At 42.0% G+C, this 26,538-nt stretch overlaps 1 protein-coding gene across 1 annotated transcript in view; it reads right to left on the reverse strand.

Annotated features, from left to right (window-relative positions):
* Positions 1-648: 648 nt before the first annotated feature.
* The window catches only part of rtn4r (reticulon 4 receptor), a 67,959-nt gene continuing 42,069 nt past the window's right edge, over positions 649-26,538 (reverse strand). The window contains exon 2 of the mRNA XM_079554234.1: positions 649-2,723. Within this exon, the coding sequence (XP_079410360.1) occupies positions 1,351-2,723 (1,373 nt within the window). The 3' untranslated portion in view covers positions 649-1,350. The remainder of the gene's footprint in view (positions 2,724-26,538) is intronic.

Consider the following 26,538-nt stretch of genomic DNA (forward strand, 5'->3'; position numbering starts at 1 on the left):
TGTTGATTTTCTAAGCGGATAAAAAGGGGTACTATACTGTAAGGCGCAATAACCTTAGGAGTACTTCGACGTCCGCGCAGTAATATCTTCACTTTACTGCAGGGACGTCAAAGTACTCCTAAATCGACATGTTTAATTTTGTGTAGCTATGCTTGGATCGTGTAACTACTCACGTAACCATGTTCAAATAGGGGAAATGTAGAAGGGCTTGGTCGCTTCTAACTTCACCCCCATTTGGGGCCACAGAGGAGAGGAGGAGAGGCTAAATGCTAACAACATCTTTGGTCTTTTTGCGTGACTGAGGGCACGCGTAAAGACCAGACAGGAACGCATCAACTCATCTAAGCTCAGGTAAGAACATATCTCAGTATGCAAAAAACGGTGGCCTATTCCTTTAAGAAATTTACCATTAACAAAGTGGTAGCTCCTGAATGTAAACACGATGCAATAAATAAGAGCAACGGGTGATTTTTATTTATTTCAATGGAGAGTCAAACTGGAGACTATTTCATGGTGGCAAGACGTCACATTTTCTGACCTTTTGTCATGTTTCCGATCTGTGGATATAGACACGTTAAATGAAAACATTTGAGTGCATCACTTATTGCACTGACTTATTTACAGAAAACACATGAGATGTACGAAATAAGAACTTTTATTCATAATATATTCATACTTGTACACAAGTAAAATAAAATGCATATCTATGGTTCCATTGCAACCTCCATAAACAAACTGACAGCATTTATTTCCGTAAATGCTACCCTTATACCCTTTCTGTCATGAAAATAGAACTAAAATTGGGGAGGTAAAACATTTGCCTTTAAAAACATAAAAAAAACATAACATTACCCAACAAATGCACCACTTTGATTAAATTATGGGGAGTCACCAAACAAACCCAACATTCTTTATGTGCTTTCTGCATTCTTTGTGTGCTTTCTGTCACGTAATTCCTGAAATGTTTACCTTTATTTTTCTTTATTTTTTAGTTGTTTTTTTTTAAATCTCACTCATCCAGTGGTTTGTCTAAGCAGTAAAAGCTTTTGAGAAGGAAAAAGGGTGGAGCCTCCGAAGTGTAGCTTAGACACGGTACAATAAAGTACATAGAGAACAAACAATTTGGGCACCGATCATTATATACATTAGTTCTGTGGTTGTTCTGTAAAGGCATCCATTTATTAAACTCTATCGTTCTCGTTATTGTTTGTCTTCGTTGGCCATGGTTGCGTCAGCGTGACTCCAGACTTTTCTCAGTCTCTGTCTGCTGGAGATGTCACTGCGTCTTCTGTATCATTGTCAAGAGCATCAACAATCTTAGTCCAGTGTCCACAATGAGATCAGAATGTTCTAAGACATGGCTAGCGATATCCAGATGGTTGGAATGAAGAGAAAATGCAGCACTTGCAAAGATGCACCTTGGCCTTTGATGCACTGGGCGTCTGATTTGGGCTTTTTCAAACACTTCTTTTTCTTTTTATTTGACGCTGTTGACGTTTCTGGATTGTCTATAAACTCCGGGCTGAGGTTGGAGGAATTTTCCAGCGTGTTTGACAAGGTTCCAAGCGGGCCGTCGTTTTGTTTGTGCTGGGATTCGTTTTTGGTTCGGTCTGACTCGCCTACTTTCGGCTTGGACATATTCCCCTTATCCTTCCCTTGGTTATTGTGATGGGATTTGCCAGACAAGATAGAGGACTTGTCATTATCTCCAAGACAACACCTCGGAATGGTGTCCCCAATAGGAATTTCACTGGATGGAAATTTCCCTGACTGGACCTTGGTGCTAAAAAGATCGGTCTGAATTTGAAATTTCTTCACGCAACCCTCCAGGTCTTCACTCTTTAGGGTTTTCAGGTCCTCTTGTGCCAGATATTCTGGAACGTAGCATTCCAATTCCGAGCTTGACCCTTTGAACCGCTTGAACCATTCCCACAAGGTTCTGGCCCGGCAGTCGCAAATCCACTGGTTTCCGTTTAGTCTCAGATATTGGAGTGAAACAAGAGGTTCCATAGTCTCTCCCGTAATAACGGTAAGATTGTTGAAGAACAAGTAGAGGGTTTGCAGCTTACCAAGATCACTAAAAGCCCTTGGTTCAACGTAAATAACCCGATTCTGGTGCAGCAGCAGTCGATCTAGATTGATCAAACCACGGAACATGTTATCTGTGACTATCTTTATCTTGTTATTGTGTAGGTAGAGATAGGTAAGATTGGCGAGGTCCAGAAAAGTATCGTCATGCAGGGTGAGAATGTTGTTATCCTGCAGGTAAAGGTATTGTAGGGAAAACATTCCTCGGAAAACTCCAACAGGGAGCTCTGACAAACCACACCTATGCAAGTGAAGCGTGTGAAGTTTGGTTAGACCTCGGAACGCCGTGGGGCTGATGGTGCGGAGGTTACCGTTGTCCCCAATGTCCAGCTCCTCTAGTTTTTCCAAGCCGTAGAAGGCCCCGGCTTCGATATAGCTTATGTTATTAGAGTAGAGCCAGAGGACGGTGAGATTATGGCAGGAGCTGAAGCTGGTGGATTGGACCACAGTCAGCTTGTTGCTCTGGAGGAATATCCGCTGGCTGCGCACAGGGATCTCAGTGGGGATGGAGAACAGTCCTTGTTGTTGGCAGGCCACAGTGGGCTTGGGTTCGCTGTAGCACACACACTTGGCAGGGCAGCTGTCTGTCTGAGGCACGAGGTTCAGCCACATCACTAGGATCAGGAGGCGCCCCCCTGCAGAGACAAAGAGATAACATTTATCATTAAAATACAGCTGTAGAATGTCTTCTGGAATATACAGTATGTCTCAACATGCATCGAAATTAGCCATCAGAAAAGGGGACTTGAAGCTGAGTTTGCTTTATTTTTTGTGGTCTGTGAACAAATGTTACAAAAGACAGCCTTGAATGATTATGAAACTCAGAGATAATATAATATCAGCTGATAATAACGCCCAATAATGTAATGAGTGAGTGAGTGAGTGAGTGAGTGAGTGAGTGAGTGAGTGAGTGAGTGAAGGGCTGATGGGACAGTTTAGTAATCTGTCACAGGAAGGGAAAGATTTTGTTGAGAGGATGAGCGTTATCATATTGTTCTTGTTGTTTTTTGCACTGCACTTGGCAATGGTGAAAGAAGTACTCAGATATAGGTACATGGCACTTAGTATGAGTCCCATCGGTCATTGGACCACAACCATCCACTCCCTCACTCATGCACCACATTCATACAAGGACACAGCAGTGTCATGCACCTGCGGGATCAAGGTAACTAACTAACTGGTAACCTTTCGGTCAGAAGAAGACTTGCCCTACAAGTTACCTCAAGTGAAAGAGGAAATAACAAGCAACAAAAAAGTTGATGAAATACCCACAAAATAACATCCAACATTTCAGAGAAAAATGCATAAAAAGCAATTAGCTGAATTTGTTTCATTTGTGAACAATTTTCATATTTCAGGCCAATGATGTAATAACCATCATGATAATGTAATAAGTTATTTGTCGGCTGGCAAGTCATTGTTGTTTTTAAACTGGACAAATGTATTATGTTATTCCTACAGTCCTTTATTAAGTTATTACCCACAATACTTCAAAGTACAATATCTCAGCATCAGAGCAACAAAGCCTAAATATCTAATCACATTATAGCCTTCCCTCTCGCATAGAGAGGATTATGTATGATTGTAGCGACGTTGTGCTGGAGCTGTGCGCTACATCCCGCATTCCTTCCATGCTGCTTTAGCAGATGTGAGAGCCTCGAACAGATGAGAAAAGCCATATGAAACTGAACTCATTTCAAATTGGTTGAGTGGCTTTTATGGGAAATGGACTAACACACTAAGAGGCCAGACATAACTAATGGTGCTGTAGCGTTCCTGAGGTTGACATTTAGCCTGACGCTGGGAGATAAGCCTTCATGCCATGCAAAGAGATAGATGCCCGAGGGCCGTGGTGGAGCGATGGCAACAAAGGTGGTGAGGTGTGATGATGCTACATTAAATCACTCTTGTATGTGTTTGCTCTGGTGTATTCATGTTTTTGACATCCTTTACAGTAAATTTGCAACCATACAGTCAGTATTCAACACATTATGATGGTCACACTAGTCTGTGCTACAAATAATGAAAGAATTAGATACATCTGCTTTTGCTTCTGCAATCTCCTGTCAGGGAATCTGAACAACTTTGAGGTTTATTTTTGGTGATTCACAACTACTTTCCCCAAGTAAGTCGAAGTAAACTTGCAGTATAAATGGAATTCTCATATATGAAAAAAGTTCACTGAAGTTGGGATGCAGAGGGTGCCTATTTTGGGTCTTGACCTTGCTCGATCCATAAATCAAAGTGTCAAAATGTCACCGGCACATCCTGTATGAGAATTTAATCCGAGGCACTGCTTCACATTTCCGAAATGTCGTCAGCCCATGATTGCCAGGGATTTCCAATCTTCCATGCACAGGTGAGGAATGCCGAGCTTACAGGCATGACAGGAGAAGCAGCTCCTCAGTAAAATGCGTATGCCTTACTCAGCCCCTTCCTCTTCTCACCCCCGTTCCCCCTCTCATTCCCCTGCAGTGTGTTGTGGAGCGCCTCATCTCTGGACCTTGTTAAACGGAGCTCTGGTGTGGCCTGACAGCGGCCCTCTGCTGCACTTTCCCTCCAATCTCCATGCTCAGCCGTCAGACTGCCACCGGAAAGCTGTCAGGGCTCCCCGCTCTTTCTGCACCGCAGCACTTTTACCCCTGCTCTGCCTAACAATAGCAATATTTTATCGCCTACTACGCTTCATGTATCTCCGCCGCCGTCTTCATTTCTCCCCCTTCTGTGCTCTATTAATGGGGCGATTCCATCTGCATATTGCGTGTGAACGCTGGGTTCCTCATTGACTACCACCATAATACAACTACGCTGTCTTCCAGTGATTGACAGCATAAGATCGACGGTATAATCTTCTCTGCGCCATTATATTTTCTTCACTAACATCTTCACATCTGCACTAATTACATCCCCATATGTTTCACAAAGATATATTTGGATGTCACAGCATGCTTCAGTGGTGTGCTGTGCTCATTGACTGCAATCTCTCTCACTAACCTTTGTGTGACTCCTTGCCAGACTTCTCACCTCCTACTCTTGAGACTACAGTCTCTTCTCAGCTAACATTGTTTTTGTGTTCACACTGCTGATTTGCCAACAAACATGGCAACAATGCATCCTTGTCAAGAATCGCTTTTAATCCATGCAGTGCCTTTGTTGGTGAGTAATGTCGTTATAATACTAAACATGTCATTCGGGTGGTGATGCTAACTTTTGTATAAAGACAAACTTCATATGGATAAGAATACCTTATTTGTCTCACTCTAGGGTTATTGCATTGTCATTTTTTTTGTGTGTGTGTATGAAAACATCCTTACTAACCAACTAACCAACCAACCAAGCGTCTGACTAAATAAAACAAAACTTTAAAATATACATGCTTTTGTATTCATGTTGGTTACAAAGAACAGTTTATATTGCTGCTTTAAGACCAGCTTGAATCCTGGTTATTAAGCTGAAAATCCTCCATCATTTTACTGTCTTTTTGTTGCCGTTGAAAGCCGCCATACAGACGCAGAGGGCATGTGGGGATAATGCATGGCCCAGCCCCTGATTTATCATGGTGGCTTTACTCTGAAGGGCTGAGGATTGGGACGGGACGCTAACATGACAGTGTGATCCCGTCGGCCCGCAGTGGAAGTGATGTCTCTGTCAGCCCCGAATCACAGCAGCTCTCCAGGGGGACCTCATGGCCTCCTTCTCAAACCTGACATGATTATGTTGCTTAAGGCTAGGCCCACTCTTAATGTAGTCATGATCTTCCCCTGTCAAGGCATGCATCTTAAATGAAGGGAGCCATGTGTAATATAAGTGTAAGGGGGAAGAAAGAGATTAGAAACATTGTGCTTGCTGGTCAAATTCAACACCGTTGCATAAAAGGCATTCAGACATTTTAAGGTAAAGAGAAGGGAATATCTTATTTTGTACAGCACTTTCACATAGTTACCCAAATCAAGTCCCAGGGGTTAAGTTTTTTTTTTTTACTCACTCCATACTGGGAGGTGTTAAGCTACAGATGCTCTTGGAATAGACTAACAGAAGTGCAGCTTTTGCGCCAATGGACCCTCTGACCCAACTCACACACCACTCCCACAGGCATCTGGTGTTTCCTTACAGTCTCCCATCCAGGTACCTGCTCAAATCTGCTTAGCTTCTGAGATCTGAAGAGTTTGTGGTAAGAAACTATAACATACTCACTCCTTTAACTACAGTATTCTTGTAATATGATCTTTAAAAGACACTAGTTACTGCTGAGAAAATATTTAAAAAAAATGAAAACTGTAGAACATTCTTCATCTGTTCTTCAAGTAAAACAAAAGGTCTTATTGTTTGTTTGTTTGTTAATAGTGTATGATAGCCATGGTCATTTCAGTCCTTTATAGATTTGTTTATTTGATGGGCCTTAATGACCCAGTAAACCTAAAATAATAAACTATGGTTCAGAGACGTTGACATGACTACTGCTCACTGTTATCACTCATATTGGTTTACACCATAGTCTATGTAGATGGATTTGATTTTATATTCATTGTAATTGTTTACATCAAAAAGTGAAAGTCCTCTGTAACAAATGTGTATAGTACGCGACTGTCCTTTTTCTGTGAAAGGGGGCTTTTGGAGACGTTAAAATTAGAGAATGGCCCACAGTTGCACTGTCATGGAGTATTTTTTTCTCCTAAGTTTGCTTTGAAGCCTTTCTTGCTTGGTCAAAGAGTTCCATTATGAGGGAGACATGCTCTTGACTTGTGAGAGCTTCTGTGAATTGCACACGATTGGCTGGTGGCAGGTACTTTCATGGAAAAGGCTGTGATCACAGGGACACTTTGGCTGCTTCACGACAGCCTTTTTTGTGTGCTAGAGAGGGGTGCTCAAAAGAACTACTTCCCTCAAGTTTCTGGTTAAAATGGGTTTGATAGAACATTTGCAGAATTTGCACAAGTACTATTTTTTTTTTTTTACCATTAATAATGATGTCAAACCTTTGATAAATTTGAGCTTGTGCATACTGTAAAATGTATGAAAAATACATTACACTAGCTTTACATTTGGAATGCCTTGAATTCAGCCTATATGTTAAGAGTCTAAAATCCATTATCCGACCATTAGAAAGTACTAAATAGCAATGTGCACTCAATTACACACTCATAATATACAATAATTATAAGACTGCAGTTATTTTACCACCTGTGGCGCCCATGACCGGACACGCCATCTTCCAGACTGCGAGACTTATGCAATATTGCTTAAGACATACTGCGCTACAACACAATCCAGTCGAGTTTATCTCGCTCCTGTTGCGTCTCTTTCAAGCCTCTGCCGGGGAGAGTTCAGACAAGCTGAGCACAAACCAGCAGACAGACAGGCCACTACAACTTTTATGAGCCAGCTGCTGTGATCTTAAATAAAGATGCACACTTCGGATCAAACAGTGAATTTAGGACATGATGGACCAGTGTGCTTGCATCTGTCCCGAGGAAGTTGAGGGACAGGAGGGGGCCGTGGTCGAAATTGGTGGAGGGGGGGACACACACACATGAGGTCCTGTTTGACATACATCTGACGCAGCACTGCCCCGGCAGATGGCTCATGAATAACTGAGGGAGCCGAGGTCCACGGTCACGAGTCACGACCAGCAACACCAAATGTGTGTGATAATATGTGTGTGCAGGGGGAGTATACTGAAAAGACTTTATCTTAGCTGTTGTCCAATCCATCAACCCCACTAACTCCTCACTATTCTTAACACACCTAAACAGACTGCAGTCAAGAAGAAGATGGAAAACTAGTCTATTAGTCTATACTGCGGATGTAAGAGTAAAAGAACAAAAAAGTGTAAAACAAATGACTACAGAACTACAGAAAATGTGATGTGGTACTCCATTACACCAAAAGCATAGAGATGTGAATGCTACATAATAATAAATCCACCGTCTTGTCAACAGGTAAAATGTCTGTTGGATCACTGGAATTTAAGTGAGGGTTTTTGTACGCTTGATATTAATATTAACCACTGTTTACAAAGAGAGCAAAAAATACGGCTAGACCGACAGCTACACAACAGACTGGGACAAAGAGCCAGAATTCACAGGGTTGTCAGATCGAATCCCCTTGATCAATGCTGACGGAGCGGGAGTGAGTGAGCGAGGAGTTCTTGGTTTTAACAGCTGCCATTGGATTAACATCGACCGCATGAGTGACTCAACTCCAGCTGCTGCACTGCAAGACCGTTCAGGCCAAACTCCACATTTACAAATCACTCCCTTATATCTATTGATTACTTTATTGCAGCGGATTGTGCTTCAGACAAAAAATGCAGAGAGGAATGTGGCTTTGCTGTCTACAAGGAGAATAATGTCTGGATCTGCTGTAGCGCAATACCACCCCTTCACACTTTGCCGGAATGTTTCTCCCTTTGTGTTTGCACAGATATTTTTTATTCGATCATTGACTTATTCTGAATGAATAGCAATCCTCGCAAACTATGGGCCATGGGTAAGGTGCAACTCTGAACAATCTGCACCATAGTTCTTTACAAACATGCGGAGGAGTTCCTGAGGTTAACAAGCCTCCCCCCTTTTTCCACACAAAGGTAACCATGACTTTTCTTACTATTGCCTTATACAAACCTCAGCTCAAACAAAAACAAAAACGCTTTCTTCCAGTTTCATTTAACACACAAAAATCTCCCATTGTCTCATCCAAACTCCAAAACTAGTCGCTGTTTCTGCCAAAGAAACATCTGCAAAACTGACAATTATTCCCATGATGATTATTGTGGTTGATCAAAGTAGAGATTATTGTTTCCATTACATTTCAATCAGTTTTAAAATGAATTGTGTTGTGGTGGCGTCATGCCACTGGATCAGGGGCAGAATTGTCTCTTTCCTCATATCGTCCGTTGTACAGTGGGCATCGGGCCAAGAGCCAGTGCTGCCGAAGCCTGCAGTGTGCTGTTCCAACAGGGGCGTCAAGAGTCAAATCTACCCATGAGCCTTCCCTTGCCCTCCCCTGTCCCGCCTCCATGTGTCATGGACATGGACAATTTGTGCATGTGTGAAGCCGTGTCAAATGCATAATTCATGTAGTGTAAGATGGAAATAATGCGGGCTTTCAGGGGACGTGTCCGGGTGCACTGCAAGAGCCACAGAGAGCAAACAATTTGGAATGGCCTACTTTGTGTTCTCTGTGGCGTGTTGGCTGCCAGCATTTCTTTTTTAACCTAACCAAGTGCATATCTTATCTCCACATGGATGCATTGGGCACACATGAGGGGGCCCGGTTTCGCGTTGATGCGTCGCTCCCGGGCAAACTTCAACACAGGTGTTAACATTTGAAGAGCCACACTTTCTTTGTCTAATGCAGAGCGTGTCATTCCATTTCAAGTACTAAGGAGGATTTGCAGAAGGAGGGAAAAAAGGAAATCACAGGAAAACATGATGCGAGAGGGCTCAGAGGAGATTAAAGTCATACAAAAAAAAACCAAATGAATATTAAAATTGTCTAAATAAATAAGTGCTATAAATAATGAAAAGGTTGTGGGGTTAATGCATTAGACTTGTACCTGACTGACTTGAGTAATGGCTGCTTTTCCTGCGCTGTGTTTTTCTTCTTGTGCCTGTTAATTCTTTTGGTGTTGTTTTTCTTCAAATACATGTGGCAGCTCCTACTTTACTCATTCCTGTAGTAGCTGTTCTTCTATGTCATCTTTAAGTGCTTTTTGTATATTGTAGTATATTTGTAAAGGTCCTATATCAATATCAATAATCGACTTTTTGGAGCTTTAAGCCATGTTGTTATGCTATTTCCTTATCAAAAACACCCCCAGAGTGGTTTTTGGCTTCATTCACGCAGTTCTCAGAAATCCTCCTGAATCCTGCTCTCTGAGCAGCTAATCCGCCCTCTGCTGGAAAACAACTGAGTTGTGACAGTCTGACGTTTTTTACGTCATAGTGTCAAACAGGAAGAGCACAACTTCTGTAATGTAATGCCTTACAGCCTGATTTTAATTTATAAAACAACTTAAAAAAAAAATATATATATATATATATATATATATAAAAAAAATGGCAGGTCAGGGCTGAAAACAAACACAAAACAAACACACACCCCTGAGTGTCTGAACAGATGTCATGTTTGCACTGAAGGTTGTGAAGAAGGAGCTCGTTCTCTCTTGCTAAACTATTCTGGACACACCTGATAACGTCGCGGAGAAAAAATGTGCGTTTTGCTACGAGGACAGACATCATAAAGAAGAGGCCACTCGCAGGAATTGGAATTTCTTTCTGGGATTCAACAACTATCAGCCAAATTAGTGTTTTTCTGTGACTGTCTCTTGATGGATGTTTGGTGAACCTTCGCCAGAATCAAAGTGGATTAACTTTTAGAACCAGTGCGAGTCCCCGATGTGATGGAGAGGCCAGGACAGAGCGGTGGTGAGTCAAAACGCGTGTTAGCTTGAGTGTTAGCTTGTGTGTTAGCCATTTATGAAGCTGTGTTGCAGATGTCAACTCCTTATAACTGTATTGTGAAGTAACTTCACTTATTGCTGTGATATTTATATTTATTTTACTGCTAATAATGCATGGGCAGATCAGCTCGGAGAGAGGGGGCGGTGTTAACTGAATCGAAGCGTCTTGTCTTCCGGGTTTGCAAAATACCCCCAGAAAATAGTTATATTTCTCACAAAAAATAGTGCTCCATAGTGGTAGAGGTACAATTTATCATATACATGCCTATACTTTACTTTGGGATGGCTAAAATAGCATGATACAGATCCTTTAAGTATATTGTCATTATATTTAACACATGCTGATATTTGCCAAGAAGGGTGATTGACTACGATGCACTTGGGAAAATCCACACATGTGACAATGCCAGATAAGTCCTCGGAGAAAAATGGAATTCTAGCTGGCCATGCGTGAATCAAATCCCAGCCCATATGGATCTGTTTGTGTTTGTTTGTGCGTGTCATGACACATGGACATCCTGCGCCTTCTCCACACTTGGGTGCAGATGAGCCGGATGGCATTTTGCGGTCGTTTAAGACCACTGGTCCTAGTATGCTGTATATCTATGAGAGCTTACCCAGTCTACCCTGTGACTTGGACGAGATTGCACATGACATATCCCCAGCTTGGTCTGCACAGTCAGCTGGTCATTCTAGCTGAGTGCAATATTGCAGAAAGTGGAGACAGCTAAGGAGGGTTGGATGACACATTATGGCAGTAAAAAAGGGTGTCAATGGTGATTTTGTCTTATGAAGGACTCAGAGGATACAATTTCAGTGCGTTGATGGGTCCCTCAGGCACGCTGTTCATCCAGGCGCTGTCATCGGCACATTTTGAACATGAATGAAGGATGGCTCGACTCAAATACCACTGTACGTTCACCTGAGCAGAGCCTAGAGCACGCGCAGAATGACATTGCTATGCTTGGGATAAAGGCTTTGTGAGGGTAAGTCAGGTTTCCATATACCTAACAGTACAGAAGGGCTGGATATCCTTTAAAAAAACTCTTGACATTGTTTCCTCCAGCAGTTAATTAAGCTTGACCAACTAAAGCCATGGTTCCACATAGCACGCTTCTATTATATTGTGAATGGACTCTTTAGTAAGAATGCTCATTGGCCACTGTATAAACCTGCTGTCACTTTGCCTCTCCTCAGGGACTACAGAGAAAATTAGATTGTAGTTATCTCTGGTCTGTGCAACACATTTGTTGTGCAACGTCCCTGTCAAATAAATAAATTAAAAATTCAGTAGGGCTCGGTCGAAGTACTCGGTTTCTCACGTATCTAATCTACACGCAGGGTTACCACTTAATAATGGGCTGCTATTTGTTGCCGGCGGTGTTCTCGCAGATGCACACACTGGAATACACATTACTGAAGGAAAAACAAAACGGTGATGAAATTTTCTAAGCTGTGATGAAAGCAATGTGGAAAATAATGCCTTTTGGTGGGGTTAGTTATAACACTTGTGTTTGACGCAGGCGGCGGGGACACTCCATAAGTTTGGCTACTACAAAGTCCATTCTGCAGCTAAATAGAACATGCTAACATTTTCAAAGACTGATATCAAAGGCGCAGTCCTTGTGGTCTAAAAAAAAAACACTTCTTGATCAAAATGTTCTTGTTCTGCTTTTGATGGACTTTTTTTTTTCTTCCAGTTGTAACTCACCTCCAAACAAAACTTAATCCAGCTCACTTTTCTTCTACACAACTGCCAGCGTAAGAGGGCACTGCCAAACACAGTTTTCCGGTAATGAAGCTGTCAGAGAGACGAGCGCCGTACAGCAGAACAGAGCATTCTTGGAGAGCTTAAGCAGCCTTCAGGAGAGACAGACTACAATGACATCCAACAGTCTGACCCCTCATTACATGCTGTTTGGTGCCCGGTACACTCATTACTTGATATAGGCCTTGATACTGTCTACCCAATGCTATTATAAAAGTAGTTTATCACCCAATATTTACTGCAGATAGCATCCTACATTTTCTTTAATCTTTGTGAGAGATTCGGGTCCTTTAACATTTGCTATTGTGGACCCCACCTGAAAACGTGAGTCAGATTTGACCATGGTGATTCATGCCATTTCATTTTTATTTTTTTTCCACGGTGGGAGTTGCACAATACCAATCTGAAAACCCACACGTGTTTATTATAATGTCGGTGATTCAGCTCGTCTCCTGCGTCCAAGGTCTAAAATACCACAGCCCGGCCAGTTGGTGATGCCAACAATGATGCTCATCTTCTTGAAAATCTGAAACACGCGACAGACGCTGCCTTTGGAGTTGAGCTTATCCAGGCAACTATGGGCGTTAGATGGGGTAAATGATTACAATGTTACATTGGCATCCCCCATGCTCCCTCAGGTCCAGTTTTTTGTTGTGTCCTTGGGCAAAACACTTTGCTCACTTGGCCTATTACCTTTAATTAAAAAAAAATAAGAATAATGTTATCAGATTTTTGCCACTGTAGACATATAATATGGAAATGAGTAAGACCACAGCATACTCCACCTATTTGGTTACATTCACAAAGCCTTGTAACTATAGTAATGCGTATTGTCATATTCAAAGCCAATAAAACGTGGAATTAAATCAAGCAGGAAAAGCAGAGCAATGCGTGACTAATCACTTTATGTGCCTGTGCATATATTTTATCACTTTCCATATTTATTTCAGTAATTGGCAAGGCTGCAGTATTAGGTCTATGCGGCATATATAAGCCCTCAGTCATGCTGGTGTCACGAATGGGTTTAGGCATTCCCATATGCAGTTAGATAGTGAGCAGGATGCCAGAGATGTGCTTTTATTACAGCTGAGGCTGAATTCTACATAGTATGCTTACTAAATGGCAATAAATGACATTGTAACATTGTGTAGGTCCAGTTAACACATTATAAAATAGTGCAAGCTGTATGATAGTAATGTTGAATAAATAATCACATATAAAAATATGGCCTTAAGTATGCCTGATCCCGCCAGACCTCGGCTGCTAAGCAGGGATGGGCCTGGTTGGTCCTTGGATGGGAACACCAGGAAGCCTGGGTGAATTTAGTGCATGAGTGAGTGGTTGGTGAAGGTTGGAGCAGCCGCAGGCACAGACTGGCAGCCTTGCTTCCGTCACTCTACTCCAGGGCAGCTGTAGCGACAGTAGTTGCTTACCTGTATGGAGTCAATGAATAATGCAATGTAAAGCGTCTTTGAGTGTCCAGAATAGCGCTATATAAAACCAATGCATTATATTATTATTATGAAAAAGAGGGGCATATAAAAATATCATGTAAAAATAATGGCAAGCCTATGCTAAGTAATCTGTACCTGCCCCAAACAAGTCACTTTCAACCAGCGCTTCCACTCTACTGACTAAATAAAAGCATCAAAGAGATAACATGATCTAAATGAGTATTGGATCATCAGATCCTCCAGTATTTAAACAGCATTGGCTTGCATCTGTGGGTTCTTTATAAGAAAAGTACAACATGGTATCAGATCAGCGAATTGGTTTAGGCACTAATATACTAATACCCGGAAAATCTCTGGTAAATGCATTAAACCTGATCCTGAAATGGTATAGGGAATAACTTAATATTCATCCCTGCCTAAATGTTACTGGCAAGTTTGCTAGATGTTTGTGTAGGCTTCCAGTTGCATAGGAGCTCCAGGGTAGAGAATGGTTGTTCATCATCTGTACCGCGTTGTTTAGCGTAGTGGACGTTTTAGCTTCAAGACAGCTTGCGAGTTGCCAAATAGGGTTGTTCCGATGGCTGAGCAACATCACGATGGAGAGCCACCATCGTGATGCCACACCGCCTCAGACACACGCACTGATCATATGTAGGCCTAGTAAACCTAAAATCTTTGCAGGGATTGCACTGTAAATAAAATCACGAATATAACTAATATATATTATATTATATTAAAATAGAGACACAGCGCTGCTGTTTTTCTGACCGCGCGGGGCTCTCTCTCTAAAAGCAGCTTCACCGTTTAACACCGAGTGGTTTCGCTCTGCTCTTCCCACGGAAACTAAACAGTTTTAAAATGTCGCAATGGATATCACATCAGAGCTAGATGAGAGTGCATGGATTTGGATATTCTTACGAAAGATCGTGAGGGGAGGGAAAGAGAAAAGACAGGCCTCAACTTAATGTTCAAATCCAGACTGAAAACTGTTTTTTTTTACCCGTGCATTGACAACTGAAAGTATTTTATCTCCTTTTTACTGTATTTAATTAGTGAAATTGTACATTGATTTTATCTGCCTTGTAATTTCATGTAACTTTGAATTACCTTGTGTATGAATTGCGCACTACAAATGTGTTACAGCATGCTGATCCGCTACATAATCCAAAAGCCTGATGGAAAAAAGGGTGGCAAAGGACTATTTATAGGACTATTGTTCGGAAGCTGAATCTCCGTTGCTTCCTTTTCTTTCCTTGCCTCTCATCCATATACTAAATGCACTTTCCCTCTTCCATTTCCCTTTCAACAATAACCAGCACTTCATCTACAGAACCATCAGCCACCTCAACCTCTCGATCTCATGCTCGGCACGTCCTGTTCCCATATAGGTCTCGCCTGGTTCAGTGTAAGCATTCCGAACTGTAGAGTCTGCCATTTCCACCCTGTCCTTATACGCCACATGTCAAAAACAGTGCAGGCGGCAAAATGCACATGTTCCCAGTCAGTTTGAGTGGAAGAATCATTTTTCACACTCAGAATGCAGACAGACAAGAGTGTCACAGCCCACTGCGATATCCCATGGTGCACGGCGCTGTCGCACACCAAACGCCGATCTGCAATGCAAAGTAAAAACTACACAGCGACATATGGAGCGGCAGATGAAAAAGGAAATCAGGTTGACAATACGGGACGTGCCTATAGAAATAGTATAATTAGATGCGACTGACAGGGAGAAACTTGACACCAAGATCTCCGTCAATATCTATCCTCGGATATTTTTCCTTTACGCACAATATATTGTATCACTGAAGCAAATGTAAAACTCTTCTGAAGTCATGAGAGTAATCATTCACAGTCTCACAAAGCCATTTATTTATGTATTATTATAAGTTCAGGGAAACCCATCTTCTGTTAGTTTCATAGGATTTCCACAGCAACCTATGTTTATTTTGGTCTTGTCCATTTTTATTATTAAATGGATCTGATCGGCAGTGCACCATCTGTTTACGTTCTCTCTCCTTATTTACTGATAACTCCATCATTGACACATGCCCGTGCGCTTCATCTCCTTGCCATTAGTTATCTATTATCTCCGACAATGACAGCAAAATTCCCTGTGCAGTTGCGGTGCATGACTCATCAGACATGCATCGGCGGAAAGAGCCTCTCTCCATGGCCTTGAGCATCTGTAAGAAATCTGCAAAGCAACACATTCACCCGGAGACTACCAGAAGATGAAGGCGAGGAAATGAATGCCTTTATTAGGCTGATCAGTGTGCGCGATGATAACTAATTCTGACTTGCTGGCCTTGTAGATCTAATTTGGATGTTGACCTGGATAAGGCAAACCCTGTTCTTTTCATCTTTTGAGCCAGCTTTTGCAAGTATTAGGGTCATTAAAAGGAGGCCAGTTTTGCACGGCACACTTTCAAGAAATAAAAGAACTGGGGAAAAAACAGTACAATAAAAGGTAGGTGTCAACGAGTGGCACATATGTTCCATTAACTTCCATGAATGGTCTTTTTTTACATTTGGTTGCTGTGTGATTATGGGAAAGGGCTTTTATACCACTTGCATGATATAATCAAAGACAAAAGTACTTGATCTATCATCTGTACCGGGTTGTTTTAGTGTTGAGAGAGTCTCGGTTCTTACGTCAAGAAGCTTTGTCTGAATATGTACAATCTTTTAGCTGCAGGTTGAAAATATAATAATAATAATATAATCTAGTGGAAAGGGCTTTATTTGGGTATTGGTGACACCCATGTTTATTCTACAGAAAAAAAAACGTAAAACAACCCAGTAATGAAGACTGATTAAGAACATTTGTCTACAAGTCAGGAATGGTTAAGATTAGAAAAATGATTTGGGCAAGCCGTATATAATGTAAACACGTGTTCATGGTCTGATCAGTAATGTTTGGGAGCATTATGTAAATAAATACAGTTAAAGGAACAGGCCACCGTTTTTCCATACTGAGATATGTTCTTACCTGAGTGAGTAGTTACACGATCCAAGTAGAGTTACACAAATCAAACACATTTTTCCGCAAAAAAACAGCTTATTTTAAAACTAAACAACATATCCAAAATCCCCTCTGAAAAAGTCTTGGTAGCTCATTAATCGATAAAATAAAACCATAAATTTGAATGTAGCTCAATCCGTTATTCAGATTTCGGCGCCGAAAAGATGGGAAATTTGGGCATTTGTTTTTATATGAAAACAGAAAATGACAGAAAACTTGCAATATATTTTTTTCTCACATTTGTGCTAGTAATCTGCAGCAAAAGTTTCACATTGCTATCTATTTTCCCTATTCACCAGCAGTGTCTCGCCTCAAATCGGGACAACGTGGAAGAGTTTGGTCGCTTCTAACTTCGCCCCCGTTTGGCCCCATAGAGGAGAGGAGGAGAGGCTAAATGCTAAAAACTTCTTTGGTCTTTTTGCAAGACTGAACGCACACGTAAAGACCAGACAGGTACGCATCAACTCGTCTAAGCTAAGGTAATAACATACTGTATCTCAGAATGGCCTGTTCCTTTAAGAGATCATCCAATCATGTTCGTGGAGTTGAGCCACATAGGGACCTGACTGTTTACCTAACAGTGTACGTCTGCAGCCAAACTTTCTTTGAAGCTAAATCATTTGGGGCATCATTTTACACGATCCAGAAACAAATACACAGCCTCCAAAGACAATGTCAAACAATCAAAGGATGAAAAGCGCTATTGAAAGCAAATAAACACAAGTTGCAGAGCCTTGGTCTTATGTAGGAGGAAATCTGACATTGGTGGGATATAGGATCTCACTGCATCTGCCTCCACACGGCACAACTGATTCATCCTCGATTCATAACGCTCAAATTGTATCCGTCTGTGTTAACTAAAAAGCTATTTGTTTTCATATATCCGTGTTTAGTAAAGAAAAAGGAACCTTGCAGTGCACCAGAAGGTCAACATTCTGTTCCAGCCTCTGAAGGAAGCCCATATAATGCCGTATAGAGCAACATCAAAAAAGCTGAGATTTCAAAGCATGTATGGAGGCATAAAAGGCAATAAAAAAAACAATACTTGAGCCACAAAAGAAGTGGCTTACATCAGACCGCATTATGTGTTTACAATAGAAACAATGCAATCCGGACCGCACCTGAATGAAGTACCGGAAGTACCGGAAATTCTGCCTGTGTACGCTGTCCAACTCCATCAATGCTGAATGACATAAGGAGATACAGCCGTAATATGCTTTAAAGGGCCAAAAAACACATCCCTGACACATTTGTTATAGAATAAAAGAAAAAAAAAAGGTTTAAACAGATAGAAAAGTTTTAATCATTGCCCTTAAATGTAAGAATTGTGGTCATTAGTACTACAGTAGAGGCGCTGTCTGGCACAGAAGGAAGTGAAACAGTTTGAGCACTGAAACAATCTGTAAAGTGATGCAATATTATAACCTATAGCTGACACATGTAAAGTACCCTTAACTTGAAAATGCTTGTAAATAGCAGGTTGTCAGGAGCATGCTGTCAGCCATTTTGTGTCTGACCCACAGCGCTCAGGTGAGCGGGATCTCTGCCTTCTCACCACGCTAACGGCACACTTAGCACCTCCAGGGGCTCTGTGCCTCCTCCAATTGGATTGCTTTAGTTTCACCGGAAGAGCCAGGGTACTGCGGCTGCTAGCTGTGGGGATATTTTAAGGACATCTTAAAGTTTGCCCCTAAAGGGAGGCAGAGAAGCAGCTCCAGCCTAGCAGCTTTAATAAGGCCACTTCTAAGAGGGTCTTATAGGGAATGCTTCCTCCTTTAAAAGAATGAAAGCAGGAAGGCTTGAATTATTTACCAGCTGCCTCGGTGCCACTGCGGCCCGCTGCAGGAGAATGGATTTTTTTCTGCAGAGGAGCTCAGAGAGGAGGAAGAGAAGGAGGAGAGAAGGGGAATGGAGGACAGGAGTGACTAAAAACAGATGCGGTGTTCCTATCCGGAGCTACAGTTCAGAATGGGACATTGCACTTTTATATTTGCATTACTTCTGTAAACTTCGGAGAGACTGTTCCACTTTGGGGACCAGTCCATTTGATGAATCGCTGCTCAAGAGTGCAACGGGAAAGCACCAAATCTTAACTGAAACACAAAAAAAGCTATTCATGTTATTTTGCTGATTCATTTTTTTATTGTATTTATTTATGGAAGTTGTGAGTTCTAAAAGTAACAGTAGATAAAATAAAAGTATTTCAAAAATCTATTTCTCAACGGAAACGCTGATATTATCGTTGGTCGTCTTTACCATCGTCTTATATTGTTCTAAGCCCAACAGCATGATGTTATGGCTCACTGTGAAATGTTTAATGTGCGTCTGGCTGTGAGTTGTAAACAAAATGCCTCGGCCCCCATTCAAACGCCATGTGGCGGCGGTCTCTAGGAGCGTGTGAAGTGTATCCTCAGAGTCTCATCACCTTTATATTTCTTTTTCTGTTGCAATGAAGTTTATACATATCCAGATAGTTGTAACAAAACGTGTAACTAGTCATAAAATGAGTGTGAAGTCCCACAACTCAAAAACACAGTATTCCTTCCATCTCCTTCCATTATCCAGCTGATTAACGCTAGGCCAATTCCAGCGCTCCTAGTGCGGCGACAGAGAGACGTGGACTTGACAAACGCTATCGCAAAACTAGCTTCACCGAGCTCTACAGACAGCCGAGTATTGCCAACGTGGCTACTACTAACAGTGTACCGTATCTTCCGGACTATAAGTCGCACGAGCCAAAAAATGCCTAATGAAGAAAAAAACAACAGACTGAATAGGCGTACGGTATGTTAACATAACACATTGATGGTTAGCTACATGAAGCATAAACAACAAACTAAATAGGTGTCTGGTATTTTAACGTCACAGTTCGGATAACTACAGCATAAAGAACAAACTCTCCATGTCACTCCAAATCACTAAATCCATTGAAATCTTCATCCTCGGTGTCACTTCTGAACAATCGCCTTGGCAACGACCTGGGCACGGAGGCGTAACTGCACCGTTGACAATCCTCTCCCGGCAGCACGTTTTTCAAACTCTCATTTGTGAACTTGTTCCTCTAGCTGTGGCCATCTAGCTTTTAGCCCGTGATTAGCTTTGTTTTGTTTTCTTTATTGCGCTTCTCGCTCACTCCAAACTTTCTTTTTGCTGCTCGATTAGCCCGTAGTGCCCTCTAGTGGCATGTGATATTATATATTTGAAATAAATAAAAGAGAAAAAAAAATGACATATTAGTTGCTCCGTATATAAGACACACCCCAAGCCAAACTATGAAAAAAGTGTGACTTATAGTTGAATACTATCTTAGAGCAAGGGAATTTCAATTTACTGCACAGTCATACCAAAAGCCACCTTCCCTTCTTGACATTCCCTGCATCATAAAAAAACCCACACCGGATGCATAGACAGATTTGCCCCGTCAATACAGTAGGATTGTATTGAGTGTGTACATCTTCGTCTCCTACACTGATGGTTGATACACTTGTTCTGCTGGACATCCAAAGATAGAAGGAAAAAAAAAGACCCCATCGTGGAGGGAACCGAGCCCATCCGAAGATTGCAGTCCTTGAACTAGTGTGAACTATCGTTAGCTGAAACCTATTAGGATCATCCACACGTATCCAGCTCAGCATCAGTTACAGTGCAGTCACGGCGGGCCCTTTCCCTCCGCTATCTCCTGCTCTTCCTCACTGTCCGCCTGATAAGGGCACCCCTCTACATCAGCGGCCTCCGCGGATCACTCACCTCCGTCACTGCAAAGGTCGCGTGCTGCCCAAAGTTCGTCTCATGTGGGAAGCAATCATTCTTGCACTTTATCTCCCCTGTGAGAAATGATCCAAGTGTCACAACAGCACGGCCCCGCGCGACCTACGACCTTGGGCATCATCCAGAATGTCGAAGAAGCACTTTTGACACCAGAGCTATCAGATAACAGCAGATCTGCCACAGTACAGGCAAGTATCGGGATTGGGGAGGGTTGGTTATCTCGGATGGATTACTTGACTAAGCCAACCATGAGATGAAAGGAAGGGAGATAGTTGTGGTCAGATTGTACTTCAATAGAGCAGTGAAATATCTCCCCCTGAAATCTGGTCTTATAACTGTATTTTCTTATTTGGGTGAAACAATAGTCGCTGTCTATGGACCAACCAGTCTGCAGAAATAAATCTTCCAGCAAGTGCAGAGTGTTCCCAGCTCAAACAAGAGAGTCTAGACAGGTATTAGCTAAGTTTCTTTGTCTTATTTAGTATTAATACCAGTAATATTAATGAAGAATGATGGATTAGTTTGAGACCTGATATACAGTGAACTCTAGCATGATCATACAGCACTTTTGGAATAGCAAGATACTGGCTTGTAACATACGTTTTCTGCATGAAAGCTCATGTCTTTGACTTCTTTAATATTTTATGGTATAAAAAGTCTGCTAAGAGTCATTCTGGATGGCGAAAAAATAAATATATATATACTTTCATTGCACATGTACAAGCCTAAACGTGATTTTTATTTAACCACGAAACTCCCCTATAGATATTTTTTTCTTAGGATTGCTATACTGATGCACTATGCAGGGAAACCTCATTATGAGTAGTCAGTAAAGAGTCATTTGCATTGTGAACACATATGCATAAAACTGTGACTTTTGGAACACAGCATTGATATTTTACCTTTTATAACACATGTATAAAGCATTTTTTTTAAAGACACTTTAGGCCCTCAGTCACGCAAAACGAACAAAGAAGTTGTTAGCATTTGGTCTCTCCCAATGTATTCCTATGGCTCCAAACGGGGTGAAGTTAGAAGCGACCAAGCTCTTCCACGGGCACGCACAAAGACCAGACAGGTACATATCAATTCGTGGGTTAACTAAGGGGTTAATTATTAAACAAATAAACAGTTTTGCCTAAAGGCATGCTAACAAATCAGTGGGGCTGTGTAGAACTGCAACAGGTTTAAGGCCATGGTCTTGTTTGTGTTTTGTGACATATCTTTGTGTAACTACTAGCTCATAATCTGCCTACTTCATTTCCTGATATCTTGACCATTATCGCATTACTTGTCCCTGTTGTCGTCGTCCGTGTTGCTGTAGCCGTATAGTAAGTGATGCGCCGGCACAATTTGCGTGTCACTGTACTATGGGGCGACCCAACTGACAAGGCTTCCTGCTTTGCTGCCTGGGTAATGAGTCATTCCAGCCCTGGAGAAAAACAATCTGGTATTTTTAAACTGCATCCTTCAGCTGTTCCCTTCTCCCTGGAGCTCTGGGCCTGTACAGCTCCTGGCTGCTGGTAATATGGATGCCATTTCTACTGCAAGTGCGCTAATGGGGCTGAGACAGTAAGGGGGAATAATAAAGACATTACTGTAGCTTTTAAAAGGAGAGCGCTGATCCATTTGGGGTAACACTGATTGGTGCTTAATGCTCTGTGTCGTGCAACCAAACACCATAAATGTGTGAGGTTAACTACCAAATACAACCTCTCACTGTTGGAGGGGGTGGGTCTTAGGTTAAGTGGAAGTGAAGAAGGGGGCACGGGAAAAACTGCAGTCGGGCTTGTGCTATAAACTGTTCAATGAATGCACCCCAGTATTTTAGAAAACCTCTAACTATTTACTCAAGTGTTTGTCATCTACTGAGTTGTTCCCACACAAGCATAAGCTAATTGAAAAGATATACTGTTTGGCAGTGGTATCATGCTGTCAAGGCGTGCACATAATAACCCACATCCCTTTGTTTGCGGAGAGCTCTCTGCCTTGGCCTTCAGATTCACTTCTGCAGGCGCTCCTCCATATAAAACAACAGGCAAATACAGCAGAACATAAGCTGACCGTCGAGCCAACCAGAAGCCTGGGTTTAGATGTCCCCAAGCCCAAGGTGATTTTAACATATTTCATTGGACGAAGCGTACTATTTCTACTTTTTAACATGTTGTGGCCCGTGTGGTGTACTGCGAGGCATTGGCTAGTTTAACTGTGTGGGCAGACTTCTGCACCTGTCCAGATGAAATAGACTCTGGGCAAGGGGGCAGGAAAAGGTTGCCTGGGCATCTTTTACATATCAGTGTGTGATATGTGTGAAGGCCTATGCCTCGTGGGCATTCCACCACTACATACTGTAGTTAGGAATGATGTTTTAACCCTGGGCTTACGGAAATTATATTATAAGGCTTTGTTATAGTTCTCAAATATTCAACACTAAATTCTACATAGTTCTGCCTGACTAAATGAAAAAGTCACCATATAAAGGGTCACAAGCTAATATTTTGTTGAACTACCTTGAGCTTTGATTACAGCATCAGTCGCTGTGGCAGCGTTTCAATAAGCTTCTGAAATGTCATGAAATCCAGTGTTGCATTAGTTTCTCACAAAGATCTTGTATTGATGATGGGAGAGTTTGACCTCTGTGCAAAGCCTTCTCCAGCAAGACACTCATTGGGGTTGCGATGTGGACTCTGTGGTGGCCAATCCATGTGTGAAACTATAATATCTAACTGGGTCTAAACCATGCTAAAACAAAACTAAAGCATGAAAGATGTATTGTAATTAAAACTGATAATTGTCTATAATTGCAGATGACCCCGGAAAGTGCAAGTACTGTACCACCAGTATTTATAAACCGGAAACTACAGTACAAACACTGTTGGATCTCCATTACAGCTTGTACCATTTTAAAACTACAAATCCCGAAGTCTATAAAAGCAGAGCCCCGATCTCTACGCTTCAGTTACGCTCCTGACAGTAGCAGGCGTGTGGGGGGAACTAGCAAGGCTACGGGCTCAGCACTTTCTGCTCCATCCCCGCTGTCAGGTGATACACAGGACGCTATCGCCGTCGTTCAGTCCTCGAGTACACTGGCAGGGAAAGGTGGATTTCCTGTGAGAACGGATCAGGTGGGATTTAGGCCTATTGCTCTCTTCTTTTTTGTTGTTCTGCACCGGGGATCTGTGTCAAGCGGCGCCAGCAAACATGTGCATAATGTGAAGTGGCACGCGCATATCTCCCAGCTACTACAGATGCACGGCACAGATACGGCACTGCACCTCCTGCCTCTATATGTTACCAGAGCCAATCAATGCACAGGGCTAAGAGCGGATTAGCTGTATGGATTTGATGGTTTCTTGTGCGTGCGTGTGTCCGTGCCAGGTGCACAGTGACTTCTAGACTGATTAAAGATGGGTCATACAACTATCACTATGCATTTTCATTACATCCAAATTGCCATTTGGATAATTAGAATTGCGTCATTGGTTTGCATGAAATGTCATAGTAGATGAACAAATGAACCACAGTAATGCCGGGTGTGTTTGTTCTACAGAGCCCATGTAGGAGTCCCTGTAGTTGAATAATTGACTTGACTGGGTATTAAAAAAGCTGATGCAATTAAAAATAGCATGCATGTCATTTAAGAAAATTACATTTTAATGCAAATATTTGGGCTGTAGCCTTCACATGCATATGCAACTATGTGTTTCATATGCATCTTGTTACTTATTACTCTCGATGATAAATATGCGTAATAAATCAATAGAGCATCTCAAACGATTATGGTATAGCACTTTTCCAGGAACTCAAAGGTTTATTTGCTCTCCATACTGGGAAGCCGATCATCATTCGCACATAGGAAAAGTAGGAAAAGCGCCATGTCCCTGGATACAACAACACTGGTCCAACCTAAGAGCTTGTGTGTGAAAACCTCTCCCTGCTTCTCCCACTGCCCTGGAACGTATTACATTATTATTACTTTAGCATGTCTTGATCTGTGCATGTATATGTAAGGCCATTTTTTTAAATTTTGAGACAAAAAATAATTTGTAGACCGGACTTAGTGACTTATTTTAATAAGTGTGCCATACTGGGGATATGCCATAAGATCAGCTGAGAATACCACTGCAAGGTTGGAGATGCTGCTGTACATGATATAACAGAAGGGCAAAAGGGCAAAACTGTGAAAAAGAACGGGATGTTCAGACAATGGAACAACTGAAAGCCAGAGCCAAGGACAGGTTCATTGGAGAAGAATGCTCTCTGCCTTATGCACCTACAGCAGCATGGGAAGACAGTGCAGTAAGTAAGTAAAAGGTAGCTCAAAGTCCTCCTCATCTGATCACATCCGTGCGTAGAAATGCTGCTGTGCTCTCTCTGGGAGAAAATCATCTCTGTCAGAGGTCATGAGACGACAGTGCAAGGTCACAGAGGTGACAGTGCCTGTTGCAGTAAGGCTAAAGATCCACAGGCAAGAGCTTCACAGGAAACACAGCGTGACTACAGGGCATAGACACATAACAGCTGCAGCGCTTAACAATAGGCACATATTTGCCTGTGTGTTGTCTTTGGTGACATCTACGGCAAATTGCCCACTGATGCATTGCACGGGGTAAACAGGAATGTGGAGCCAAAGCAACATGTCTTGTTCCCACATATTATCATTGGCGTTAGAAGACGGGGGGTCTGTGCTGCTGGAGAGAATGAGGAAAATTGGTCAGAACAATTCACCAATTCTGCCAAATGTGAAAAATGAAAAGCTGAAGGTATTGTCAAGCATTTAGCCTTATTTAGCTGTGGTGGAAATACACTGCAGATGTGGACACTGTCATCTGAAAATTTGGGCAGCAGTGTACCTGGGACCTCAACCATATTCTGTACAAAATATCAAATAACGACTATTTGATTCATATATGTCCATAGGCAATGTACTATTAGTAACAGTGAAGAAAGACAATATGTGTTTGCTCCCAAAGCTCTTGCTCAGCAACTATATAAAGCAGGGGTTTCAAACAGGCGACCCGATGATTTAATCTGGCCCCTGATTTGTAGAGCAAAGAATCCAGTGTATGTCCCAAAAAAAAGTAAGTCTCTTGCCCATTCCTGTGCAGAGCTATGAATTTTTAAAGAATACCCAGAATGCTCATCCCAGCCACTAGGGGGCAGCTTAAATTAAAAAAAAGGAAATATTTCCACACGTGTCCAGCAGAGGGCACTGATATAACAAGAGATCAGGATATGAACAACACATTATAGCCACGTGGTAAATCTGCTCCAGGACGGCTGTGGCTGCTTACAACCACCAAGTGTGGAGTGAATAAATACTTACAACTATGTAGCACTTTGAGAAACTTGTGACACAGGCTTGTAAAGTGCAATACAAGTATAAGCCGTTGTTATTCATTAAGCTACAGTCAAGTTGGGGCTTTGACCAAATCACAGCTCAGTATTATTATTCATTTATTGGAAAAATGTTCTCTATAGAATTTTCCTGTTTACATTACATGTGGCCCGCGACCTGCTGTGGGAGCTGAATTGAAAATGAGTTTGACCCCCCCTGGCATAAAGCAAGGATCAATGTGTTCTTTCAACATAACTTCTCCAGGATTAAGGAAATGGTAATCAATGAATAAATAGCACAAACTGTATGTTTAAAATGTAACATTTCATCATGCCTTTTCGACAACTTTTCTACCCTTTGTAGGCCATAGCGGTGCTAAGACCTTGACTATAGGCACATCTAATGTTTATCACCGCTGCGAGATCCGACATTCAAAACAGGAACTCTGCAGCATTCTGAACCCAGTGAAAGCCTTCAGTGCCTCCATACCGCCCTGTGTACATGCCACAGCATTTATGATTAATGCCATTACTGGCTGGGCCAAGATAAGAGCTCAATTAGCTGTGTGGGCAAGGACCTTGACTCTATCTCCAATGACTAATCCTGCAGCTTTTGTTATGATTAGCAAGAGAG

Source organism: Gobius niger, assembly GCF_951799975.1.
Source record: "Gobius niger genome assembly, chromosome: 1".
Classification (NCBI taxonomy): Eukaryota; Metazoa; Chordata; class Actinopteri; order Gobiiformes; family Gobiidae; genus Gobius; species Gobius niger.